General features: G+C 43.3%; 1 protein-coding gene across 7 annotated transcripts in view; it reads right to left on the bottom strand.

The window, feature by feature from the left end:
- LOC127620631 (serine/threonine-protein kinase WNK2-like) overlaps positions 1–22,869 on the bottom strand; it is a 156,073-nt gene that overhangs the window by 28,541 nt on the left and 104,663 nt on the right. For 6 of the 7 annotated variants that reach the window (XM_052093815.1, XM_052093814.1, XM_052093818.1 and 3 more), the window contains 3 exons: positions 18,198–18,415; positions 8,591–8,791; positions 1,375–1,473 (listed from right to left, as the gene is read on the bottom strand). In XM_052093815.1, coding sequence (XP_051949775.1) covers positions 1,375–1,473; positions 8,591–8,791; positions 18,198–18,415 — 518 coding nt within the window. The remainder of the gene's footprint in view (positions 1–1,374; positions 1,474–8,590; positions 8,792–18,197; positions 18,416–22,869) is intronic. The other variant, XM_052093816.1, reaches the window with a different exon arrangement.

Raw genomic sequence — 22,869 nt, 5'->3', positions numbered from 1 at the left:
CAGGTGACAGCCAAAAAAACAGGAAGTGAGGTAAAAAAGATTTTTAAATACAGCCCTGATGGTCTCCATAGGGACTCCCTCGTGCCCCGATTCCAAACATGAGAAAACTGCCAATCATCGTCTTGTTCTGGCATTGGGCCTTTACATGGAGTGACTCAGAGACATTAGGAAAGGAAATAAAGCACAGATAAAGAGGATACAAAGGCTTTGGCAGACACACGCGTGCTCTGCTTCAGGTTCAAGGCAGAGAATGGCCATGTTTAGGGGAAGACACGGTTTGTGTTATTAAAGCTGCAGCCCAGCACAAAGCATTTGTACAGAGGAGAAATGAAAAGAAAGGGCCTGAGGACATCTGGTACTTTCCATGAACATGGTACACTTACAAATTCAAGATAAATATATAAATATATAAACATAGCAAATATAGCGGTAGTTTGAAACTCATCAAATGTCTGTATCCCCCATTAAAGGAGTGCTTTTCATGACCTTTTTGACTAAAATCACACAACAATATAATCATTTTGATATAATCTGTTAAATTGATATTTAATTCAAAGTAATATAATAAAACATTTTTAATTGACTCATTTTAATTAGCAAAAGCAATGCAACTCTCTTACCGCATGATTTTCACCCAATTACAATTTTGTTACATTTCTTAAAACTGGAACTGAAATCATTTGGACCCTTTCCACAGCATGCGGGGAAAACGTCTGAATCAATTTTCTACATTTTTACAAAAACGTTTGTGTTGACTGCATTCGTCAGGCTCAACTCAACCCTGTTGCTTAAGTTACTGGAAGAAAAATAGAAGAAAAAATATATTCTCTTTAATTCATGGAACATTTAAGTTCATCATTTACAGCAAACCCTGACTGACAGTAAATATAGTCTAAATCTGCAACCCTGTTATCTATTATTTCATTTTGATGATTATTTAAAGGAATATTCTGGGTTCAATAGAAGTTCATTTGTGGCGTAATGTTGATTGCCACAAAAATGTATTTCGACTTCTCCCTCCCAGGTAAGTAAACTTGATTATACAAGTCTGGAGAGGCCATTACTCAATGTAATTGAGGGAATGAGATTACTTAATCAGTTGAGTCAAATCAATTTAATAGGGTTTCATTGCAGGTCAATCATCAACATTAGGAAATCAAACAAAACATATGAGCAATCTTATTTTATATTATATTTGTATATTTATATGATATATATTATTTGTATACTCTTTTCATGGAAAGTGCCATCTGACATGAACATGAAAATGAAATGATCGTAAATGAGTGTGTATTAGTGTATGTGAAAGAAAAAAGAAAATTCAATCAGTAAGGGAATGATGGTTAATAGAAGAAAAGTAGAACAAATACAAACAGATGGACAAAGACACGGGTCCACTGAGGAATCTAGTGCGTGGTTTGCTACTAGATTTATAGGTGACTCGCTCAGATGTTTGGTGGTAAACGGTCCAGCCTGTGAACAGATGAATATAAGAGGAAAACAGAGAGAGAGAGAGAGAGAGAGAGAGAGAGAGAGAGAGAGAGAGAGAGACAGGTGTAACAGCAGGCAGAGGTCCGGTCAGACCCCCATCAACACACATTATATCAGCACACACAACACGGTCAAGCGTTTAATGTCCATGTGGCTGTGGAAGTGTGTGTTTCTAATGATGGAGAATGTGTAACAATCCTCTTTTTATCATTAGCCACTTTCACACATGAAACCCATTTGCAGTTACATTTCTGTAATAACTTATCTGTTATTCACACGAGCAACAGCTTTCACTGTTTTTACATATTGCTATCATTTGTGTACCACCTCAATTTATTTGGAACTGACTGCACAATGTCAACAACTCAACCAATGGCATGAGTGTGGCGCAGGGCTATATGTTTGTACAACCAATGGCATGAGTGTGGCGCAGGGCTATATGTTTGTACAACCAATGGCATGAGTGTGGCGCAGGGCTATATGTTTGTACAACCAATGGCATGAGTGTGGCGCAGGGCTATATGTTTGTACAACCAATGGAAGATGGAGGAGTGTTGCAGTTCCAATTGGTGCCACTAATGGTTCAGAAACAAACTTCAAATTCAAGAAAAAAGATTTTTGACTAGATCAGCTAAGCACACAAGTAAACAGCATTCAATAATACATGTTTACTTTGTGCGACCCCCACGTTCACAAGCGTGCAATCTGTTGTATTTTGACTTTCCTTACGTAATGCATAATTGAAATAAAATAAAAACTGACTGAATACTGTTAACAAGACTCTAGACTGTCATTTAGAGTCACGTGACACAACAGCACGCCAGCATCAACAAAAGTGCCTCTGGGAAGACATCTCTTAAGTGTTTTCATTGAAACATGTTTGGTGGTAAAGAGGAGAAACTGTAGTTTTGGGAGTCAGCTGATAAACATGTCCACATATGTGGAAACTCATACCGCATTTAATCAAAGCTGTAAAAACACGTTCAACATAAACACATCTGTGGATCATTTAGCTTCATTTTAATATATATATATATATACATATATATATATATATATATATATATATATATATATATGTGTGTGAAGCTTTTCACTAAGGAAGACACGGGAACCAGTGTCGGCTTCAAGGTAAGATTCTTTTAATTACACTTTCTGTTTGATACACAATCGTACAATACGTTATTTTCGTTGCCACTCTGGGTGTAGGCACTCTCTGTCCCGAGGCTCTGTGGCTGCTGCTCTTTTATGCCGCTCTCCTCATGCTTACTGCAATTAGACACAGGTGTTAGACATAATTTAGCTCAGGTGTAAGCGCCCTTACCGCTTTTCTCTCCCGTACGGGCGCTTGACCACGCCCCGCTGCCACAATATATATATATATATATATATATATATATATATAGTTATATTTATTTTGTTATCACTGTACAACATGATTCTATTTATTAACATTAATAAATGCATTTCTATATTTACTGTCATTATCACATTCAGAATAAATGAGTTCATGCAAAAGCTGAAAATAAGATGCATTTCTAACTGTTCCGAGACCAGTGCAGACAGACGGCACACTGGAGGTTAAGTCATGCACTAAATAGGGAGCAAGGGAGTATCCTATAGCTCTCCTATAACTGTTCTGAGACCAGTGCAGACAGACAGCACACTTGAGGTTAAGTCATGAACTAAATAGGGAGCAAGGGAGTATCCTATATCTCTCCTATAACTGTTCTGAGACCAGTGCAGACAGACGGCACACTGGAGGTTAAGTCATGCACTAAATAGGGAGCAAGGGAGTATCCTATAGCTCTCCTATAACTGTTCTGAGACCAGTGCAGACAGACAGCACACTTGAGGTTAAGTCATGCACTAAATAGGGAGCAAGGGAGTATCCTATAGCTCTCCTATAACTGTTCTGAGACCAGTGCAGACAGACAGCACACTGGAGGTTAAGTCATGCACTAAATAGGGAGCAAGGGAGCCTCCTATAGCTCTCTATGCAGTTAAGTGCGTTCACTCCTAAAATCTGATCAAAAGTTCAGTTTCAGGCTGCAGATGATGTTTGGATCACTCAACATGTTTGACACACATGGGACAATGATCATCAGTACATAGATTCACATTTTATCAGGTATCATTTTATTTGAACATGGCTGGCAGTGATTGGATGATGCTGGACATTACTTTGAATACAGAAAATCATCTGTAATGTCTCAAAAACATGAATAATCAACACTCATGGAAACAATTTGATGAAAAAAATCTGACTTTCTATAGCTTAGTGTTATTTTAGTTTAACCTGACAGATAGTGTCTGAAAAAAAAATGTGAGATGAAAAACACAACTACAACATTTTGTGGTGCTTCTATGACATTTTTGGCTCACATGTGGACTCGTGTGATCTTCAGGACTCATCCCACTGGTCCTTTACATCACAAGTGAAACGCTCTATCAGCTGAGCTACCACAAAATTTGATCACACTCAAACAAGCTTGTAAATGTTGTTGGTTATGTAATGCAAATGTTACAATGAGTCATGTGCTATAGTTAAAGTGTTCAGATGTCAAAAGATAACATTGTGTGAGGAACAGGGTGAAAAGTGATCTGATTATGAACTGATAATCTGCTGTTTTACTCGTGATTTGTGTGAAAGTGAATTAAAGTAATTGTTGTTGTTGCACCTCTAGTGTTCATTTCACCATGAAACTGTCGCAATATGTTCAACAAGCCATGTAAAACAATTTAGCAAACATATACACTCACCTAAAGGATTATTAGGAACACCTGTTCAATTTCTCATTAATGCAATTATCTAATCAACCAATCACATGGCAGTTGCTTCAATGCATTTAGGGGTGTGGTCCTGGTCAAGACAATCTCCTGAACTCCAAACTGAATGTCAGAATGGGAAAGAAAGATGATTTAAGCAATTTTGAGCATGGCATGGTTGTTGGTGCCAGACGGGCCGGTCTGAGTATTTCACAATCTGCTCAGTTACTGGGATTTTCACGCACAACCATTTCTAGGATTTACAAAGAATGGTGTGAAAAGGGAAAAACATCAAGTATGCGGCAGTCCTGTGGGCGAAAATGCCTTGTTGATGCTAGAGGTCAGAGGAGAATGGGCCGACTGATTCAAGCTGATAGAAGAGCAACTTTGCCTGAAATAACCACTCGTTACAACCGAGGTATGCAGCAAAGCATTTGTGAAGCCACAACACGCACAACCTTGAGGCAGATGGGCTACAACAGCAGAAGACCCCACCGGGTACCACTCATCTCCACTACAAATAGCAAAAAGAGGCTACAATTTGCAAGAGCTCACCAAAATTGGACAGTTGAAGACTGGAAAAATGTTGCCTGGTCTGATGAGTCTCGATTTCTGTTGAGACATTCAAATGGTAGAGTCAGAATTTGGCATAAACAGAATGAGAACATGGATCCATCATGCCTTGTTACCACTGTGCAGGCTGGTGGTGGTGGTGTAATGGTGTGGGGGATTTTTCTTGGCACACTTTAGGCCCCTTAGTGCCAATTGGGCATCGTTTAAATGCCACGGCCTACCCCGGGAGGAGGCAGACCCAGCCTTATCGCTGCTGTGTCTGATCCGTGCTTTGCGCATCTAATTGGATTGCACACAGAGCTCTAGACAGTCTGAGCAGCTCTTATTCTGCTTTGGTGGACAGCAGAAAGGGAACGCTGTCTCCAAACAGAGGCTTGCCCACTGGAACATGGATGCCATCGCTTCGGAATACCAGACCTAGGGCGAAGTGCCCGCCCCTTTGGGATAAAGAGCACACTCTACGGAGTGTGGCATCCTCTTGGGCACTTGCCAATGGCACCTCTCTAGCAGACATCTGCAGGGCAGCGGGCTAGGCAACACCCAATAACTTCGGGAGATTTTATGATCTCTGGGTTGAGCCAGTTTCATCCCGTGCATTGTCAGGTACGAACAGGTAAGCTTAGGTATAGCTGGCCGGGTATAGCGCTTGTGTAAAGTGCCTTTCCCCTACGTGAGGTGAAGACGTGTGCTTTCTTTTCCCATGCGAGTTCACGAGTCCGTGGACCCTGAATGTTCTTCCTCCCTAGCCCTGTGGCTGGCGAATTCGCCAGAGGAATTTGTAACCTGACCCAGTATGTGTCCTAGCACGCCTTGTACTGGGGTAGGTGCTCTACAGGCACTGGTTACCTGCGGTAACCCCCTGTGATGTATTTTCCGCGAAACGGTTTCCCTATCAGTAGACCCGAGTCTCCCTTGGGCAGAGCTCTCTTTGCCTCTGGTCACCGTGTTTGTAGACCTACCACCGCGCCTCTTCCATGTGTGGCTGGTGAGCCCACGTGACGTATTTGCCACATGTTAACCTCTCCTTCGGGCAGGATATGGTCTCCGCAGTGGGTTTTCCTCCTGAAAGAATAGGAAAGGAAAAGAGCACCTTCCCCGAAGTGAATGAAAAGCCCCAGCCGAAAATCGAAATACTCTGGGGAGAGAAAAATAGAGAAATACTGCTCCCATACTAGATAATCTCATGATTAATGTGCTAGCACTTTTAACTCTTCCCTATAAATTGTAACTTCCTTGTCTAATGATAAAAAGGCAAATAGCAATAAAACTTGTGTCATATACTGTCTACAAATATGTGGATATCTCGTTTAATCCACAAACCTTGCACAAATACTGCAATATATTACAGTGAAGACACTTGACCTCAAAAAGGCAAAGGCTGCATGTGTGAAAATGTCTAATGACCAACCAGAATAAGTCATTATAATTTTTGTCTACAAGATAATTGAATTTAAATCCCAGATTGCCTGGCAAAGAGGAACAGTTTTGACTCCATTTATATGAAGCACGTATGAGGGGGACTGTGACTGAGTTGGCGATAACATCATCTCATGCGTGTGGGTTATGTGTGCAAAAAACGGGTAGAAACGGGTAGAAATTATATAACATGATATATGTGATATCATGACACAGATCAGTGAAGCACCTGTCACACCATTGTCTTCTATAGCTAGAAATGACTTTCACACTGTGTCCTAACCAGGCTCCATGTGATAAAAGACTGATTAAAATACCAATAAATATTATCTGCCACATTAACATATGGTTGATTGCTATTTTTGTTGCATTGCACTGGGTAGCCTGCCCACAGTGAAATCTCATTGGTCCAGAATCTTCTTCCACATAGCTGTATTTTACACATTGTGTATGTTCTGATTGGCTGTGGTTTTGTGATTTTGCTGTGTAAAAAGTACTTTTAATACTCAGAGTCAAAACTGAAGTGTGTCATTTATCTGTTAAAATACTTGGCAGAGTCCACTAAAAGTAACCATTCAGAGGTTTATTCCTCTCTGTGGCGCATCCCAACCAGCCCAACAAAGCAACATTGGCTCAACCAGTCCCAAACTCTCAGAGTTTGGTGTGGGACTGTACGTTTGTCCAAGCAATAGAGTTCAACAGTGCCCGCCCACTTTTTCATCCTTCCTGGTTCCAGAAGTATTTTTCCCCATTCATTTTTTTCCTAGGGATTTCATAAAATCCTTCATAAAAAAGTTGTAATCCATGACTCAAGGTGAATCGCAACATTACAATCTTTGACTTGAAGCAAAAAAGTTTGAAAATCAGACAAAAACACAAAGATTCAAGACGGTGTACTTAATGTCCTTAATGAGGGTATGAACTACAATCCCATGAAGTATTGCGAATGACATAAATGACTTATAAATTATGAAAAAATATAAAACTATTGATTTAAAGTTGTTGATTATAAGTATAGAAACAACTTATTTAAATTTTATTGCCAAATATTCAGATATTTCCAAATATATTAGTAGTTTGAGAGTGTAGGGTGAGCGACTCGATTGCATCATGGGAGTTGGCGGAGCAGTAGAGCTCTTTTGCCGTGATTCTCTGATTGGTGGATTTTACCCTCAGGATCATGGGTAGTGAGTAAGATGAAATAACAGACTGATAGCATCAACAGAAACATATACCATCAATTAACAACCACAGAGCTCACAGAAGGTCTGTCGTTAAAAGTTGAGTTAGAGTTAAAAATGAATTCCCCTATGGAGAAAATGAATGGGATCTTTACTTCCAGAACCAGACTGTTGCACTCTATTGCAGATAAAGGGAGTATTAAAAACCTGTTTTTAAACATTCAGTATGTTTACATGCACTTTAAAAGTTCGATTTGAGTCGAGCTAAAGGCCCCGATATACTTCCGGAGAAATAATTCTTCATTCTTCGTAAAAAGAAGTTCTAAACAGCCGAGCAACTGTATACTGTTCCCAAACATTCAGGAGGCGTTTAGAGGAGTATTTATATATGAAGATGCTACATGTAAAAACTTGTTATCAATGACTTAATGCCTCATTCTATGAGTAGAATGCTCATGAGGTCAGGAAAAGAAGTTGTTTTAAACACTCTATGATGATTTAAGTAGATTTGATTCATTTTGTAGATGAATTTAAAAAACGAGAAAAATCACATGACATAGTCTTGCACGGTGGTGTGTTCTTGTTGAATACCGATGACGTGGACCAATAGCAGTAAGGTGGTGTTTAGCAGTCTGTTACAAGTTTTCCCAAAAGTTCGCCACGTCAAGTTGCTACAAACCATCGAAATTAATGCAAAAACTAATATTTTGTCAAATTTTATTCTAAATGATGTCACATCTGTTTGTTCTTCGATTTTTGTATGAAGAGGGCCTTAAAACAATAATTTGTCTTTTTAAAGTGTCATATAAATGCTTTAGTTGACTGCAATTGAATGATTTTGTGATGTTGGACTAACAGACTTGGATAATATGATTGTAGCTTGGCTTTTTCCAGCATGTACACATGTTAATCGGACCATAATTTGCAGAAAGAAAGAAGGCATGCGCAACATGTTTAAAACTTCCTCAACTTATTCTTCGAAACACACAGATTAAGACAGCAGCTCAATTAGAATTGAGTGATTATTTTTATAATTCCATTTGGCAACGATTCCAACCAGTCACACCTGGTTAGGACAGTGTGTCAGATAGATTTACAGTAAATGAGTGCATACCCATGGCAGATTCTTCTGTATACCAGCATTGTGTGTGTGTGTTTACCTTGTGTGTGAGTTGTGTGTGTGTTGGGGCTGTAGATGTTGTCTGAGGACAGAGAGCTCTTCAGTGAGCAGGGCTGTTGGGTTTGGACCAGCTCTAATGGATCTGATACAGGACTCAGTGTGGCAGTGCTGGAGCCCACAGAACCGTTGCTCAGAACAGAACTTTTAACTGGAGAACCCGAAACACTGGAGCAAGTCTCAGCTACAGGACAATCACAGGACAGTTTGAACAGTGATATACTGCACTTCAAACCATAAACGTAATGCATTACATCATTGTGTTACTTGTATAAATAATTATTTATATCACTTGAATATGTTATGTGTGACAATCAAAATATTTGATCAAAGCAAAAAAGGTTTTTAGTTTCATAGCATGCACAATAATTGCTTGATATAATTGTGAAAATTATAAATTTATATATACCAAGGGTCGGCAACCCCCCTTTAGACTGTAAAGAGATGGCCCAATGAGCTGGAACTACAAGCCTGTTTTGACTGCACTGATTGGAGCATTTTTGGAGCTGCAGACACCAAACTGGATGAGCTCACAGATACTGTGACATCATATAACAGTTTCTGTGAGGATATGTGCATTACTACTAGGACTCATTTAACATAAAACAATGATGAACCATGGTTTACAGCAGAACTCAGGCAGCTTTGTCAGACAAAAGAGGATGCTTACATAGGTGGGGATAAAATCTTGTACAATCAGGCCAGGAATAGACTGAAAAAAGTAGATACTTTGGGAAGCTGAAAAAAAGTTTTCAGCTAATGACCTTGCATCAGTGTGGAGTAGCATGAAACAACTCACAAATGACAGGACTCCTGTGAAGAGGTGGTGTGCTGTGTCTTCCGAAAACAATAGACAAGGAAAGCACAGGGCCCAGATGGTGTTTTACCCACTTGTCTAACATCCTGTGCTGACTAGCTGGCCCCCATATTCACACTGATCTTCAATAGATCACTGGAGCAGTATGAAGTCCCATAATGCTTCAAATGCTCAATCATCATTCCCGTCCCAAAGAAACATCTTGGTTACTGTTGTAAACTCCGTTCCCTGATGGAGGGAAAGAGACGTTGTGTCGATGTAGTGACACTAGTGGTCGGACTCGGAGTGGAATTTGCATGACACTCCCCCAGACATAGGGAGATAGCTTGCATCAACTCATTCAAAAGTCCCGGCCATTTCAGCAGCTGTTCAGTGTTGTGGCAGGAAGGACACAGGTCTTGTTCTCTCAATCAGGGAACGGAGGTTACAACAGTAACCAAGACATTCCCCATCTGTCACTCACTCGACGTTGTGTCGATTTACTGACACTAGGGGACCCTATACAAAGTGCCATAACCAGCTGAACTGTGTTACGTGGATCAGCAGAGCAGATGCTGGCAGGCTACCGCGTGCCTAGTAACAAGTGCACACAGCCCCATCATAACCTTCACAACGCACCACATAAGTCGTATAGTCCCTCATACCCCAAGGGGGGGGACAATACCTACTTACAATGGGAATAGCCTGCTGCAGGGTGCTGGGAGAGGAAAAACATCCAGGTTTCACTGGTCCCGGAAACACACATGGACGAAAAAGCGCACGTCAACTTGAAGATTGTAAAATATCGCAATGGTATTGGGTTAGAGAGGCAACATTTGCCAGGGCCCAGGAGGATGCCACATTCCTAGTGAAGTGTGCTTGTACTCCCAGGGGGCACATCACACCCTGGGCCTGTTATAAAAAAGCGATGGCATCCACAATCTAGTGGGCAATCCTCTGTTTGGAGATAGCCTTCCCCTTCTGTTGTCCCCCAAAACAGACAAAGAGCTGCTCAGAGCATCTAAAGCTCTCTGTGCAGTCCAAGTAAATGGAAGGCACTTACCGGACACAGCAACTACAAGGCTGGGTCAGCCTCCTCCTGGTGCTGTGCTTACAAGTTCACCACTTGATCATTAAAAGGGGTAGTGGGAACCTTGGGCACATAGCCTGGCCAGGGTCTCAGGATCACATGAGAGTATGCTGGACCGAAATCTAGGCACATATTGCTGACAGTGAATGCTGCAGGTCCCCAACCCTCATGATGGAAGTGAGCGCAGTCAGAAAGGCCGTCTTCAATGAGAGGGCTTTTAGCTCGACTGACTCAAGGGCTAAAATGGGGCTCTCTGTAGGCCCAGCAAGACTACAGAGAGGTCCCATGAGGGAATGAGGCATGGCTTAGGAGGATTCAACCTCCTGGTGCCTCTAAGGAACCTGATGATCAGGTTGTGTTTCCCCACGGAATCAGCATCTACTGCATTGTGGTATACACTTTTAAGGTGGAGGGGGACAGCCACCCCTCCAACCTCTCCTGCAGGAAGGAAAGCACCGACCTGACTGCGCATCTCTGTGGATCTTCACCTCAGGAAGAACACCAATTCACAAACAGATGGCACTTCATGGCATACAGCTGCCTCGTAGAGGGAGCTCTGGACTGAGTGATAGTGTCTACCAATGCCAGTGGTAGCCTACTTGGGTCTACCGTGTCCCATGCAGGGGCCAGACATGGAGGATCTAGAGGCCTGGGTGTGGGTGCCAAACTGTGCCACGTCCCTGAAAAAGGAGGTCCTTCCTCAGGGTAATTCTCCAGGGAGGGGCTGTCGTGAGGAGTGTGAGCTCCGAGAACCAAGTCTGGGTGGGCCAATACGGTGCCACATGTCATGTTCTTCGTCATCCCTGACTTTGCACAGTCTGTTCAAGCAGGCTCACTGGGGGAAAGGCATATTTGTGCAGGCCCCGGGGCCAGCTGTGTGCCAACGTGTCTGTGCTGAGCGGGGCCTCAGTGAGGGAGTACCATAGCGGGCAGTTGGAGGATTTCTGGGAAGTCTCCACTCTCCTCTGAGCATTACCTGTCGTGACAGCGTGTCCACTGTGTGATGTGGAATGTGAGAGGCCCGCAGCAACTTCAGCCACTGCTGACTCAAAAGGAGGATATGGCAGGCGAGATGCGGCATGCAATGTGAACATAAACCACCTTGGCGATTTATATATGCTACCATCGCCATGTTGTCCATCTGGACTTACACGTGCTTGCCCTGTATCAATGGCCGAAACCTCTGCAGAGCCAGCAATACTTCCAGCAACTTGAAGCAGTTGATATGCCAACGCAGTCGAGGTCCTGTCCAGGACCCAGAGGCTGCATGCCCATTGCAAACGCCACCCCAGCCTGACTTGGACGTGTCTGTTGTGACAACGACATGCCTGGACAATTGTTCTAGGGTAACAACCTGCTTCATCCAAGGGCTGAACGTGCTGCATGATAGCCATACAATGCATACCATGGCACCATGCCCATCTTGGGACTTGAGTCTGAAGCCAGCGCTGAAGTCTCATATGCATCGACCCGAGTGGCGTAACTGCTGCTGAGGATGACATATGCCCCAGGAGCCTCTGAAATTGTTTCAGTGGGATCGCTGTTCTTTCCAAATCAGCACCGACTGAGCGTGCTCGCTCCTGAGGAGCACTGTCATAGTGACTGAGTCCAACTCCATCCCGAGAAAAGAGATGCTCTGCACTTGAGAGAGCTTGCTCTTTTCCCAGTTGACTTGAAGCCACCAATGGCTGAGGTGTCTAAGCACCAGATCCATATGCGCAAACAATAAATATCGAGCTTGAGTTAAAATCAGCCAGTCGTCGAGATAACTGAGTAAGCAGACGCCCACTTCCCTTAGTGGCGCAAGGGCTGCCTCTGCGACTTTCGTAAAGATGCAAGGTGACAGGGACAGACCGTATGGAAGGACCTTGTACTGATATGCCTGACCCTCTAAGGCAAGGCAGTACACCTGTCCTTCAGTTCTACTGCCACGAATCAAGCTTGATGCTGGAAACATGACAGAATGTGCTTCTGCGTCAAAATTTTGAACAGAAGCTTGTGCAGGGCCTGATTAAAAAATCTCAGGTCTAAGATTGGCCACAACCAACCGCCTTTTTTCATTACGCCTGTAAAATCCCTTCATCTCGGCAGGAGGTACAGGCTCTTTTGCGTCCTTCTCTAGAAGGACTGCGATTTCCGCATGCAGAACAGTGGTGTACTTGCCTGCTACAGAGGTAAAACAAATGCCATTGAACCTGGGCGGGTGCCTAGTGAACTGAATCGCATAGCTGAGTCGGATCATCCTGATGAGCCAGCACGACTGGTTGGAGAGGGCTAGCCATGCCTCCAGACTCAGCGCAAGGGGCACTAAGGGGAAAATCGCCTTTGAAATACCTGTGTATGGGGCCTCGCAGCACAGCGGAGTAAGAGCTGCCATGTCCAGAGGCCTTGCCTGAACTCGTGGCTGTGCTGTGAGATCTGTTAGAGCACTTACATCCCTCCACGTACCCACCATAGTATCGGTCTCTGATGGGAGAGAAGGCTGGTGCTTCACATACACCTGGTCGTGGGTATGTGAGTGTTGAAGCTGGGTGTGCGAAGGCGGGGGACCCTCCTGTGAGTGTTCGATGTACGCTGCCATGACAACGATGGCTGTAGACAGAATGTGTGACCTAGTGAATGAGGAAACCGCTCTTTTTTTTTTTTAAATGAAAGTGCTGTTGACCCTTGGGAATGCAGAGAAATCATAAAAAAGGGAACCAGAGATTCTCCCCCAGCCCTCCACCGGGGGACGGAGTGGTCTGTGTACCACCTCCAGGTTGACAGCAGGTCTCTTCACCTCGGGGTTGCCCATCTCAGGAATGCTTCAAAGCCCTCCTGGGGTTCTTGGCACCAGACAGAGGCATGGGGGCATCAACTTCCTGTGGGAGGCTCTACGATGAGGCCAAGCCATTGGCAGGCATTGCTGCCATAGGTGGACGCCCTCGGTGATGAGCAGATGGGGTACAGGGTCTCGGCTGTCTGTAGGTGGCTGAGGAATAACGCCAGGGCAGGATGTGCTGGATCGCCTACGTCTGCTTCTTGACAGATGAGAGCTGCTGGGCAAAGTCCTCGACAGTGTCACCGAACAGGCCACCTTGAGAGATGGGGGCATCAAGAAAGCAGATGTTGTCGTGTCACACATCTCTACAAGGTTGAGCCACAGGTGGCACTCCTGGACCACCATAGTGGACATTGCCTGCCTGCGTACCCGTGCCGTGACCTTCGTCACCTGCAGGGCGAAGTCGGTAGCCAAGCGCAGCTCCTGCATCAATCCCTGGTCAAGACTACCCTCGTGCAGCCTTTGACCTGCAAGATGGCCATGGCATGCAAGACATAAGCGGCGCGTCCAGCAGCACTGTAAGTCTTGGTCATCAGGGACAAAGTGAACTTACAGGCCCTGGTAGGGAGCCTAGGTTGATATCACCAGGTGGTGGTGTTTTGCGGCCACTCTGGCTGCCCTGCCATCGAGGGTAGTGAGAGTGGAACAACCCTAATGAAACGGGAACAGGCAGTAAAAGGTGCCAGCCACAAATTTGTGAGCTCCTCATGCACCTCTGGGAAGAAAGGAACTGGGGCAGAGCGTGGCTCTGTGCGGCACTCTGAGCCCAGGAACAATCGTCCAGCCGTGAACGCTCAGGGCAGGATGGAGGGTTCCACTCTATCCCGATGCTCAAGGCAGCCCGGGCAAGCATGGCCATCAGCTCTGAGTCGGCCTCTGACTGGGTCCTCAGTGACAGACTGCAAAAGCCAACTCTCCAATGCAGTGATACCTCATCCTCATCATGAGCCCCGAATGAGACATCAATCCCGCCCTGGGGCAAGCCACCTGACTCATCCATGAACTCGACCGGTGTAAACGAGTGTGCTGGGGAACGGGAGGTCCGTGGGTATTCACCCGGCAGAAATGCTCTCATTGAAGCCCCCAAATCTTCACGTAAGCAGAAAGCAGATCTGCATGTAAGCAGAAGGACCAGGACGGGGAGTGGCTGGAGTGGCATACTTTCTGTGAAAGAAAGCCACGATCGCAACGTTGCCATGGTTATGTTCTTGCAGTGAGAACATGAGCCAGCCACGAACACTGTCTCAGCATGACTACGGACGATACACATGAGACAGCGATCGTGGTTGTCAGAGGAAGAGAGATAATGACCACACCCAGTAACTGCACATAAATGGAAAGAAATCTTTAAAAGGACACTTTACATCAGTGCTTACACTTTTAGAGAAAATAAACACTTTTAGTGTGGCTGTTGAAGTGCCCAAGGGCGTTCTCTGCACTTATCTGTGTGAGAAGGGAGAACCTACTGTAAATGCGCTGTATAACAGCCTTTTAAACACTTGTAGAGGTGAATGGAATGCAACTGGATTAGCATTCAACACTAAAAAGCTCCAAAGAACAAATCTGAATGAGTGGATGCAAGCCATCTCCTTTTATACCCGTATGTCCAGGGAAGTGGTATGCAAATTCCACTCGCCAATTTTCATTGGCCTTTTCTCAAATATCAGAGGTGATTGGGGTTCCCGAGTCTGACTCCTAGTGACACTATTCTTCTCCCTGTATACAAATGACTGCACCGCCAAGGACCCCTTTGTCAAGGTCCTTTAGTTTGCAGATGACACTACTGTCATCTGCCTCATCCAAGATGACGATGAGTCTGTAAAAAGTGAGAAGGGAGGTTGAGTCAAAACAACCTGGAGCTGAACATGATCAAAACAGTGGAGATGATTGTGGACTTTAGCAGGAACACCCCAGCACTGACTTTCCTCACCATTCTAAACATCACTGTGGCAGCGGTGGAGTCATTCAGGTTCCTGGTCACTACCATCTCACAAGACCTGAAGTAGGAGACCCACATTGACTCCATTGTGAAAAATCCCAAGCAGAGGTTCTTCCTTCGCCAGTTGAAGATGTTCAACCTGCCACAGGTGCTGCTGATACAGTTCAACTCAGCAGTCATTGAGTCTGTCCTCAGCACTCCAGTAATTGTCTGGTTTGGTGCAGCTACGAAATCAGATTTCAGAAGAATACAAAGGACTGTTTGGACTGCTGAGAGGATTATTGGTTGCCTCTTGCCCTGCCTTCAAGAACTGTACACTTCCAAAGGTCTGAAAAATCACTCTGGATCCCACTCACCCTGACCACTACCTTTTTGAACTGTTGCCTTCTGGCTGGCGCTACAGAGCACTGAGCACCAGAACCATCAGGTACAGGCACAATTTTTTCCCTCAGGATATCCATCTCATGAACAGATAAAACTACCCCATTGAGCAATAATTATGTGCAATGCACAGTCAAGTCTTTTTATATTTATCCAACATATCCTCTTCTGCCATTACATTCCCTTGCACTATCAATATTTAACTGATTTGTATTTTGTACATTGTACCTATATATAAATATAAATATATTTGTATTCTACTTTTTATAATTATCTCTGTCTTGTACTGTATTGTTTGTGCACTGGAAGCTTCTGTCACAAAGACAAATTCCTTGTATGTGTAAGCATACTTGGCAATAAAGCTCATTCTGATTCTGATTTAATAAAGGAAAACCTGTCCTTTTGTACAAACTTAATTAGCACAGTAAATGTCACAGATTTTTTCGTTTGATTACTGATCATGAAATTGTGTGGAATCTTAAATATTACTTATATAATATTAATATTATGTCAAACATTTTACTCAATCACGCAGAGGGGTAATCACTAGCACGCAAGAAATAGTGAGAGGAGGCTATTTATTATATTAAGTTTTTCACACCTGCATTCCAATCTACATCTTGATGTAATCCTTCTTCATGATCACGCAGTGTGTTTTCATCAGCACACTATTAATGTGTGACGAGACTCATGCTACACGTGCAAGCCATTCGCGCATCACAAGCCGATTATCTATTTACCCCTTTTCAGAGAATCGCATCTGCAACATCCTAAAACTTTATTTCCAGGTTTCATTTATATCTCGAATAGACTCATGATGTGGGTTTATGTTTTCTCTTTTAATGTAATTTTGAGTGTGATCATGGTTTAAGGGTGGAAATCTCAAGGATTAATAGTGGTGTTTCCTTATTACATGAAAAAAACTAATGAAACATGGAATGTAGGCTGTCATCCGTGCAGTTAAGTGGGAGCGTTGCCGGCTCGTGATGAGCTAATGCACGAGTCTATTGGGTGTACTGCAGTCTCGGCACATTTGAACTTTTTGTTTAGCTTCCCATTCAGCTGATGAAAACGCGTTGCATGATCAAGAGGTAGAATTACATCAAGATGTAGATCGGAATTTCATTCCAATCAAACAGTCTACTCCACTTGCCGTTGCTGACGTGCCAATGATTACGCATTCATCGGTTGCCAACCCCTGATACATGTATATATATATATATATATATATACACACACACACATATAGTTTATGGGTGTTTCTTCAACTTTGAGGAATTTCTGTCAAAGTGGTTCATTTTTTTTCTTATATTTCTATGGTCACCTAAAACAGGATTGGAAACTTTTTACCAGGCCTTCATTATATATTTTTGGTATTTTTCACATTTCTTTTATGTAGAGATTTTAAATGATTTTTAGATTTTTTTTCGTCTTTTATCTATAACAAAAAATTATGAAATGTATTAAAAAATGACAAACTAAACAAAGAGTATAATAATTTTTACATTTTGCAAAATGTGTGAAAATATTAATTGTGTGTATTTAGGACGCTTAAAATGTTACCTATGTAATAAGCGTAAGCAGGAAAAAAGTCAATAATTTTATTTCAAGAACGCTAAAAATGACATTGCCATCAGTGTTATTTCCAGCACAGAATTCTATTAAACACGATACAGAATTTGAGATCTGCTGGGAATGACACAAAAATGTCCTGTGATTCATGTAAATACTCTGTTGGGCACTGTTGGTAGACTAATTAAATCAAATGTGAGAGTGTATAAAATTTTCATTTTTCTCCCAATTCCCAATGCGCTGTAAGTCCTCGTGGTGGTATAGTGACTCAGGTGGCGGAGGACGAATCTCAGTTGCCTCCGCATCTGTGATGTCAATCCACGCAACTTATCACGTGGCATGTTGAGCGTGTTACCGCAGAGACCTAGCGCGTGTGGAGGCTTCACGCTATTCTCTGCAGCATCCACGCACAACTCACCACACGCCCCACCGAGAGCGAGAACCACATTATAGCAACTATGAGGAGCTCAACCCAAAGTGAGTCAACCTACCCTAGCAACCGGGCCAATTGGTTGCTTAGGAAGCCTGACTGGAGTCACTGAGCACCCCCTGGGTTTGAACTTGCGACTCCAAGTTTGGTAATCAGTGTCTTTACTTGCTGAGATACCCAGCCACCGCCACCCCCCAGTGTTTAAAATATTTTAATGACACTTTACTTTCTATTAGTCAACAGTGCTAAAACTGCCTGACATTGAAGAAACACCCATATACTGTGCTTCGTTCTTTATTAGACAGCTGTCACACTGCAAGACTGCAACACAAAGTACCAGAATTTTGTCAGAGGCAAATATTTATTGCAAAGACAATTAATCAGCTGCTGGATGTCACACAAAGTCATCCAAGACTGCAGATTTTGTTGTACGACAAAATAAATCTTTAATGATCCCTGGATTTTGTCTCAGATGGCGTGCAGCAAGCTTAAATTTCTTGACTCATTTAAAACATCCATACCACAAATGGTATTCAGGCACACACATGCTTGCATACGTACTCGAGCTGTTACTCCGGGTGTTCTTGAGCTGTTGCACCATGGGATTGAGCAGTCGGCTTCCTTTCAGCTTGTTTTTGGAGGCCCTGCGGCGACGGCCTGTAGGGGGCACTGGATGCAGGAAGCCCAAGCTGGGCGGAACAGGACGACCCAAGCGAGAATACAACTGCTCGATCTCTCCTCTCTGAAGAGCCTGAAGCTCCGAGATCTCCTTCATATGCCTACAGAGAAACAAGAGTTTAGAAACGTTACCTATAGACTTTCAGAGCGATCACTGTTGGCAAAGCTGCAACTAAATCTGCAACTTAATATTATGTGATTTTTGAATGAATGAACATTAGGAGTGACAACATTAAATGTGAACAGATACATTTACACTAAATACAACAATTAAACTAGAAAACTGCCTAATGCATTAAACAAAGTCAAAAACTTACAGTAGCAATGTACTGCAGCATTTAAGTATTTTGCCAACATTTTTTAAAGATACATTTTTGAAAAGGTAATTTTGAAGTAAAAGTAAAAAATATCTATCTTAAGTGGTGTAACTGTTCAGAGACAGTAATAAATAAATAAATAAACAAGTCTCATTAAAAGCTGAAATTCTTGAAAAAAATAAATGTTGGTATAAATAGTGTGGAATCATAAAATTACTTACAGGAAAATCTTAAATACATACAATTCTGCACAATTTTTTGGTCACTAATCAATCCCATGAGATCAATTTGAGGGAAGTTTGAGTAGATGCAGCTGTATTTCGAAGAACTACCAAAAATAATCTTAAAAGCACCATTTAATCTACATTGAAATTTTTTCCACTTAGTTTCCACTGATGAGTTCTTGTTTCAAAAGAGGTTTATATTATAAAGTACAGTAACTGTCCACTACCTTTTGTATACTGAATAAAATGTCCAAACAATACACTTCAGATTTGTTTAAAAATCCAGGTTGTTGTACTGGTTTATTTTATATAAATTAAAAAAATCTATTATATTTTAGAAAGTGTATTTAAAATGTTTGTTTTTGAATTTGATTTAATAAAATAATTTCAAAGTAAAATTGTGTAAAATGAGGTTAGTTTAAAAAAATGTTTTAAAACGCAGTAAAAATGTAGAGAAACATTACATTCTCACTTTTATAAGCGCAGCACATTGATCATTTAAACTTTAACATACAAATTTATTGATGTGAACTAGGACGCTAACTCAACTCTGCCATCTCCTTGTTGCAGACTTGTGTAGTAAAATTGGGGAAGTTGTCATTGTTTGCCAATTTAATGTCAAAAATTTTGCATGTTACTTGAAAAATACCAGCAAACATTACAGGTCTGGAAAGCAGATATATTGAAGGGCTTGTGTGATTGTGAATACAGATAAACAAATGAAGCGGATTTACAGATGCTGACGGACTACAAAAGACTCAAAAGTCAGGTTGATGATCATTAAGATGCAGTCATTTTATAATTCCATTGTAAATAGTTTTTGTGCTGTTAGGCTTCTGAAATGTGTAATAGTTCAGTGGTTGAGGAAATAAACACAGCCTAAAAATATCAACTGGTTTCCCCGAAAGGAATCGACTCCAGCTTGGAGTTAATTCCAACTTTTCGATTCGATTCTCGATTCCCAATGCCTCAGAATCGAGGAATCGCTTATTTTTATTATATTACACTATATTATATAATCGAATCCCAGCCCTACTGGAAGGCGGCCGGCTGAAAAGTTGTTACTGGGCAGTATGCTGTCAGAGCCAAAGCTTCAAATTTAATCGAGCCAAAGCTTCAGATTCAGATTTTATCAATCTTTCTGTCAAGATTACACGATTGGCATTGAGCATGGAACCCTGGCCAGCTGGTTCTGACAAGTCTAGAGGACGCCTTCATAGGATCTTCTCCTCAGTCACCAACCTGCTCCCTGCCGGGTACACAGAGCAAGGTAAATGCTTTGAGCCTTTCCTCAGCACAAATGTCTCGGGATGCAACTTTGCCTCCTGACACAACACAACCTGCTCCCCACTGCTGCCCCTCACGCAGAGACAACCCGTCGCGTTGGCTGGCCAGGACCATACGACTCCACTAGCCGATTCAGTTCACCAGGCACCCGCCCCGTTTTAGTGGTGTACGTTTCACTTCAGTGCGTGGTGAGAATGCCAACCCTGCAGGCGGAAATCCTTCTAAGCAAGGATGCGATAGAGCCTGTCCCTCCAACCGAGATGAAGGAGGGTTTCTACAGCACTTACTTCATCGTACCCAAAAAAGGAAGTGGGTTGCGGCCAATCTTGGACCTGCGAGTTCTCAACCAGACCTTACACAAACTCCCATTCAAAATGCTCATGCAGAAACATATTGTAACATGTGTCCAGCATCAAGATTGGTTCGCAGCAGTAGACCTGAAGGACGCGTACTTCCACATCTCAATTTTTCCCAGAAACAGACCCTTCTTAAGGTTTGCATTCCAGGTCCGGGTGTATCAGTACATAATGGTACCTTGCCCCACTAAGGGAAGTGGGCATCCGCATACTCAACTACCTTGATGGCTGGCTAATTCTTGCTCACTCTCGATAGTTACTCTGTGCACACAGGGACCAAGTGCTCAGGCACCTTGGCTGCTAAGGGCTTCAAGTCAACTGGGAAAAGAGCAAGCTCTTTCCGGTTCAGAGCATCTCTTTTCTCGGCATGGAGTTAGACTCAGTCTCAATGATAGTCCACCTCACAAATGAGCACACGCAGTTGGTGCTGAACTGCCTCACCTCACTCAGACTGGACACTACAGTTCCTCTAATACAGTTCCAGAGGCTCCTGGGGCACATGGCGTCCTTAGCCATGGTTGCACCGCTCAGGTTGAGAAGCATATGAGACCACTTCAGCACAGGCTTCAGACTCGAGTCCCGAGATGGGCATGGTGCCACGGCACATACCTTGTGTTCATCACCCCTTCCTGCCATCAGTCATTCAAACCATGGATAAACCTCTGTTTCCTGCAGACAGGAGTCCCCCTACAACAGGTGTTCAGACACGTCGTAGTCATTACAGATGCCTCCAAACTGGGTTGGGCCACAGTGTGCAATGGGCGTGCAGGACAGGACCGCAGCTACATTGGCACATCAACTGCCTAGGGACCAGGTAGTGAACCCGCAAGCAAAGCTGCCCCGAGAGGAGGCGGACCCAGCATTATCAAGCTGTGTCCGGTACATGCTTTGCATACCTATTTAGACCGCACACAGTGCCTTAGACTCTCTAAGCAGCTCTTTATTTGTTTTGGTGGACAGCGGAAAGGGAACGCTGTCTCCAAACAGAGGCTGCCCACTGGGTCGTTGGCCTATCACACCCAGGCCATGCCCACCCCCTTGCGGCTTCAAGCACACTCTGCAAGGAGTGTGGCATCTTCATGGACATTGGCCAGTGGCACCTCCCTAGCAGACATCTGTAGAGAAGTGGGCTGGGCAACACCCAATACCTTGCAAGATTTTATAATCTCCGGGTTGAGATGATCTCGTCCTGTGTTTTGTTAGGTCCGAGCACATGGAACTACTACCATGCTTGTCACGCCACTTGTTCTACCCCTCAGGGATGCCGGAACCTAAAATATTATGACGTCTTATGGGGCATTGGGGAAGGTTACGTACAGTCTGATGCACCTGCTCCTTTGGCTCGCAACAGCTTTCTTTGAACCTGCATCATGCAGTTCACGTAACACAGTTCAGTGTCGTAGCATTATTGAATGGGACCCCTAGTGTCACTTCAATAGACACAACGTCGAGTGCGTGACAGACGGGGCACATCTAGGTTACTATTGTAACCCCCGTTACCTGATGGAGGAAACGAGACTTTGTGTCCCCTTTGCCATGCCACTGTACCAAACAGCTGTAACGGCCGAACCTTACTCTCTGCTCCTCAGAATAAAACCAAACTAACAGATGCAAGATTCCCTCCTTTTATACCCGTATGTCCGGGGGAGGGTTTTGCCAATTCTGTTCGCCAATTTCTCATTGGCCTTTTCTCAAAATCAGAGGTAATCGTGGCTCCAGAAAGAAGCCCCTAGGGTCACTTCAATCGACACAATGTCTCGTTCCCTCCATCAGGTAACAGGGGATACAATAGTAACCTAAAGGATTCATCCACATAACTGTCCCAAAGGTGTGTTCCTCCACAAAAAAAACTCCAGCCTCTAGCGGAACTAGCACACACAAAAACTAAAAATAAATAAATGAAACAATAAAAAAAAAAGCCCGTTCAGTTTCCTCAGAGAGTCAAACGAATGTTCAGTAAGCCGGGCCATTAAGCTGCTATATGAGTGCAACAAATGACCAAATCACTTCAATGTCCTGCAAGAAATACTCAACAAAACAAACTCCAACCAATAGGAGGCAAAAGCACAAAGAACATGCAGATTAATCCACAACAAAGTCCTGAAGGAATGTTACTATACAAAACAAACTCTAGCCGCTTGGCGGAACCAGCACAAAAAGAAAAAAAAAGCTCTCAGCTTCCTCAGACGATCAAGTGAATGTTCAGTGAGTCATTCACTTGGCTGCAATGTGAGAACCACAAAATAACTTATTCCATTGACTTTATGAAGGACATTGCTTGTTAGGGGCATGTAAATACTTTACGGCCATCCTTAGTATCTATTCTCAATTTGACCGGGAACATCAGTGCAAAAGCGACCTTCCGTTTATG

This window comes from Xyrauchen texanus, chromosome 27 (genome assembly GCF_025860055.1).
Source record: "Xyrauchen texanus isolate HMW12.3.18 chromosome 27, RBS_HiC_50CHRs, whole genome shotgun sequence".
Taxonomy (NCBI): Eukaryota; Metazoa; Chordata; class Actinopteri; order Cypriniformes; family Catostomidae; genus Xyrauchen; species Xyrauchen texanus.
The sequence above is the reverse complement of the archived record's forward strand: the minus strand, read 5'-3'. Positions and strand labels throughout refer to the sequence as shown.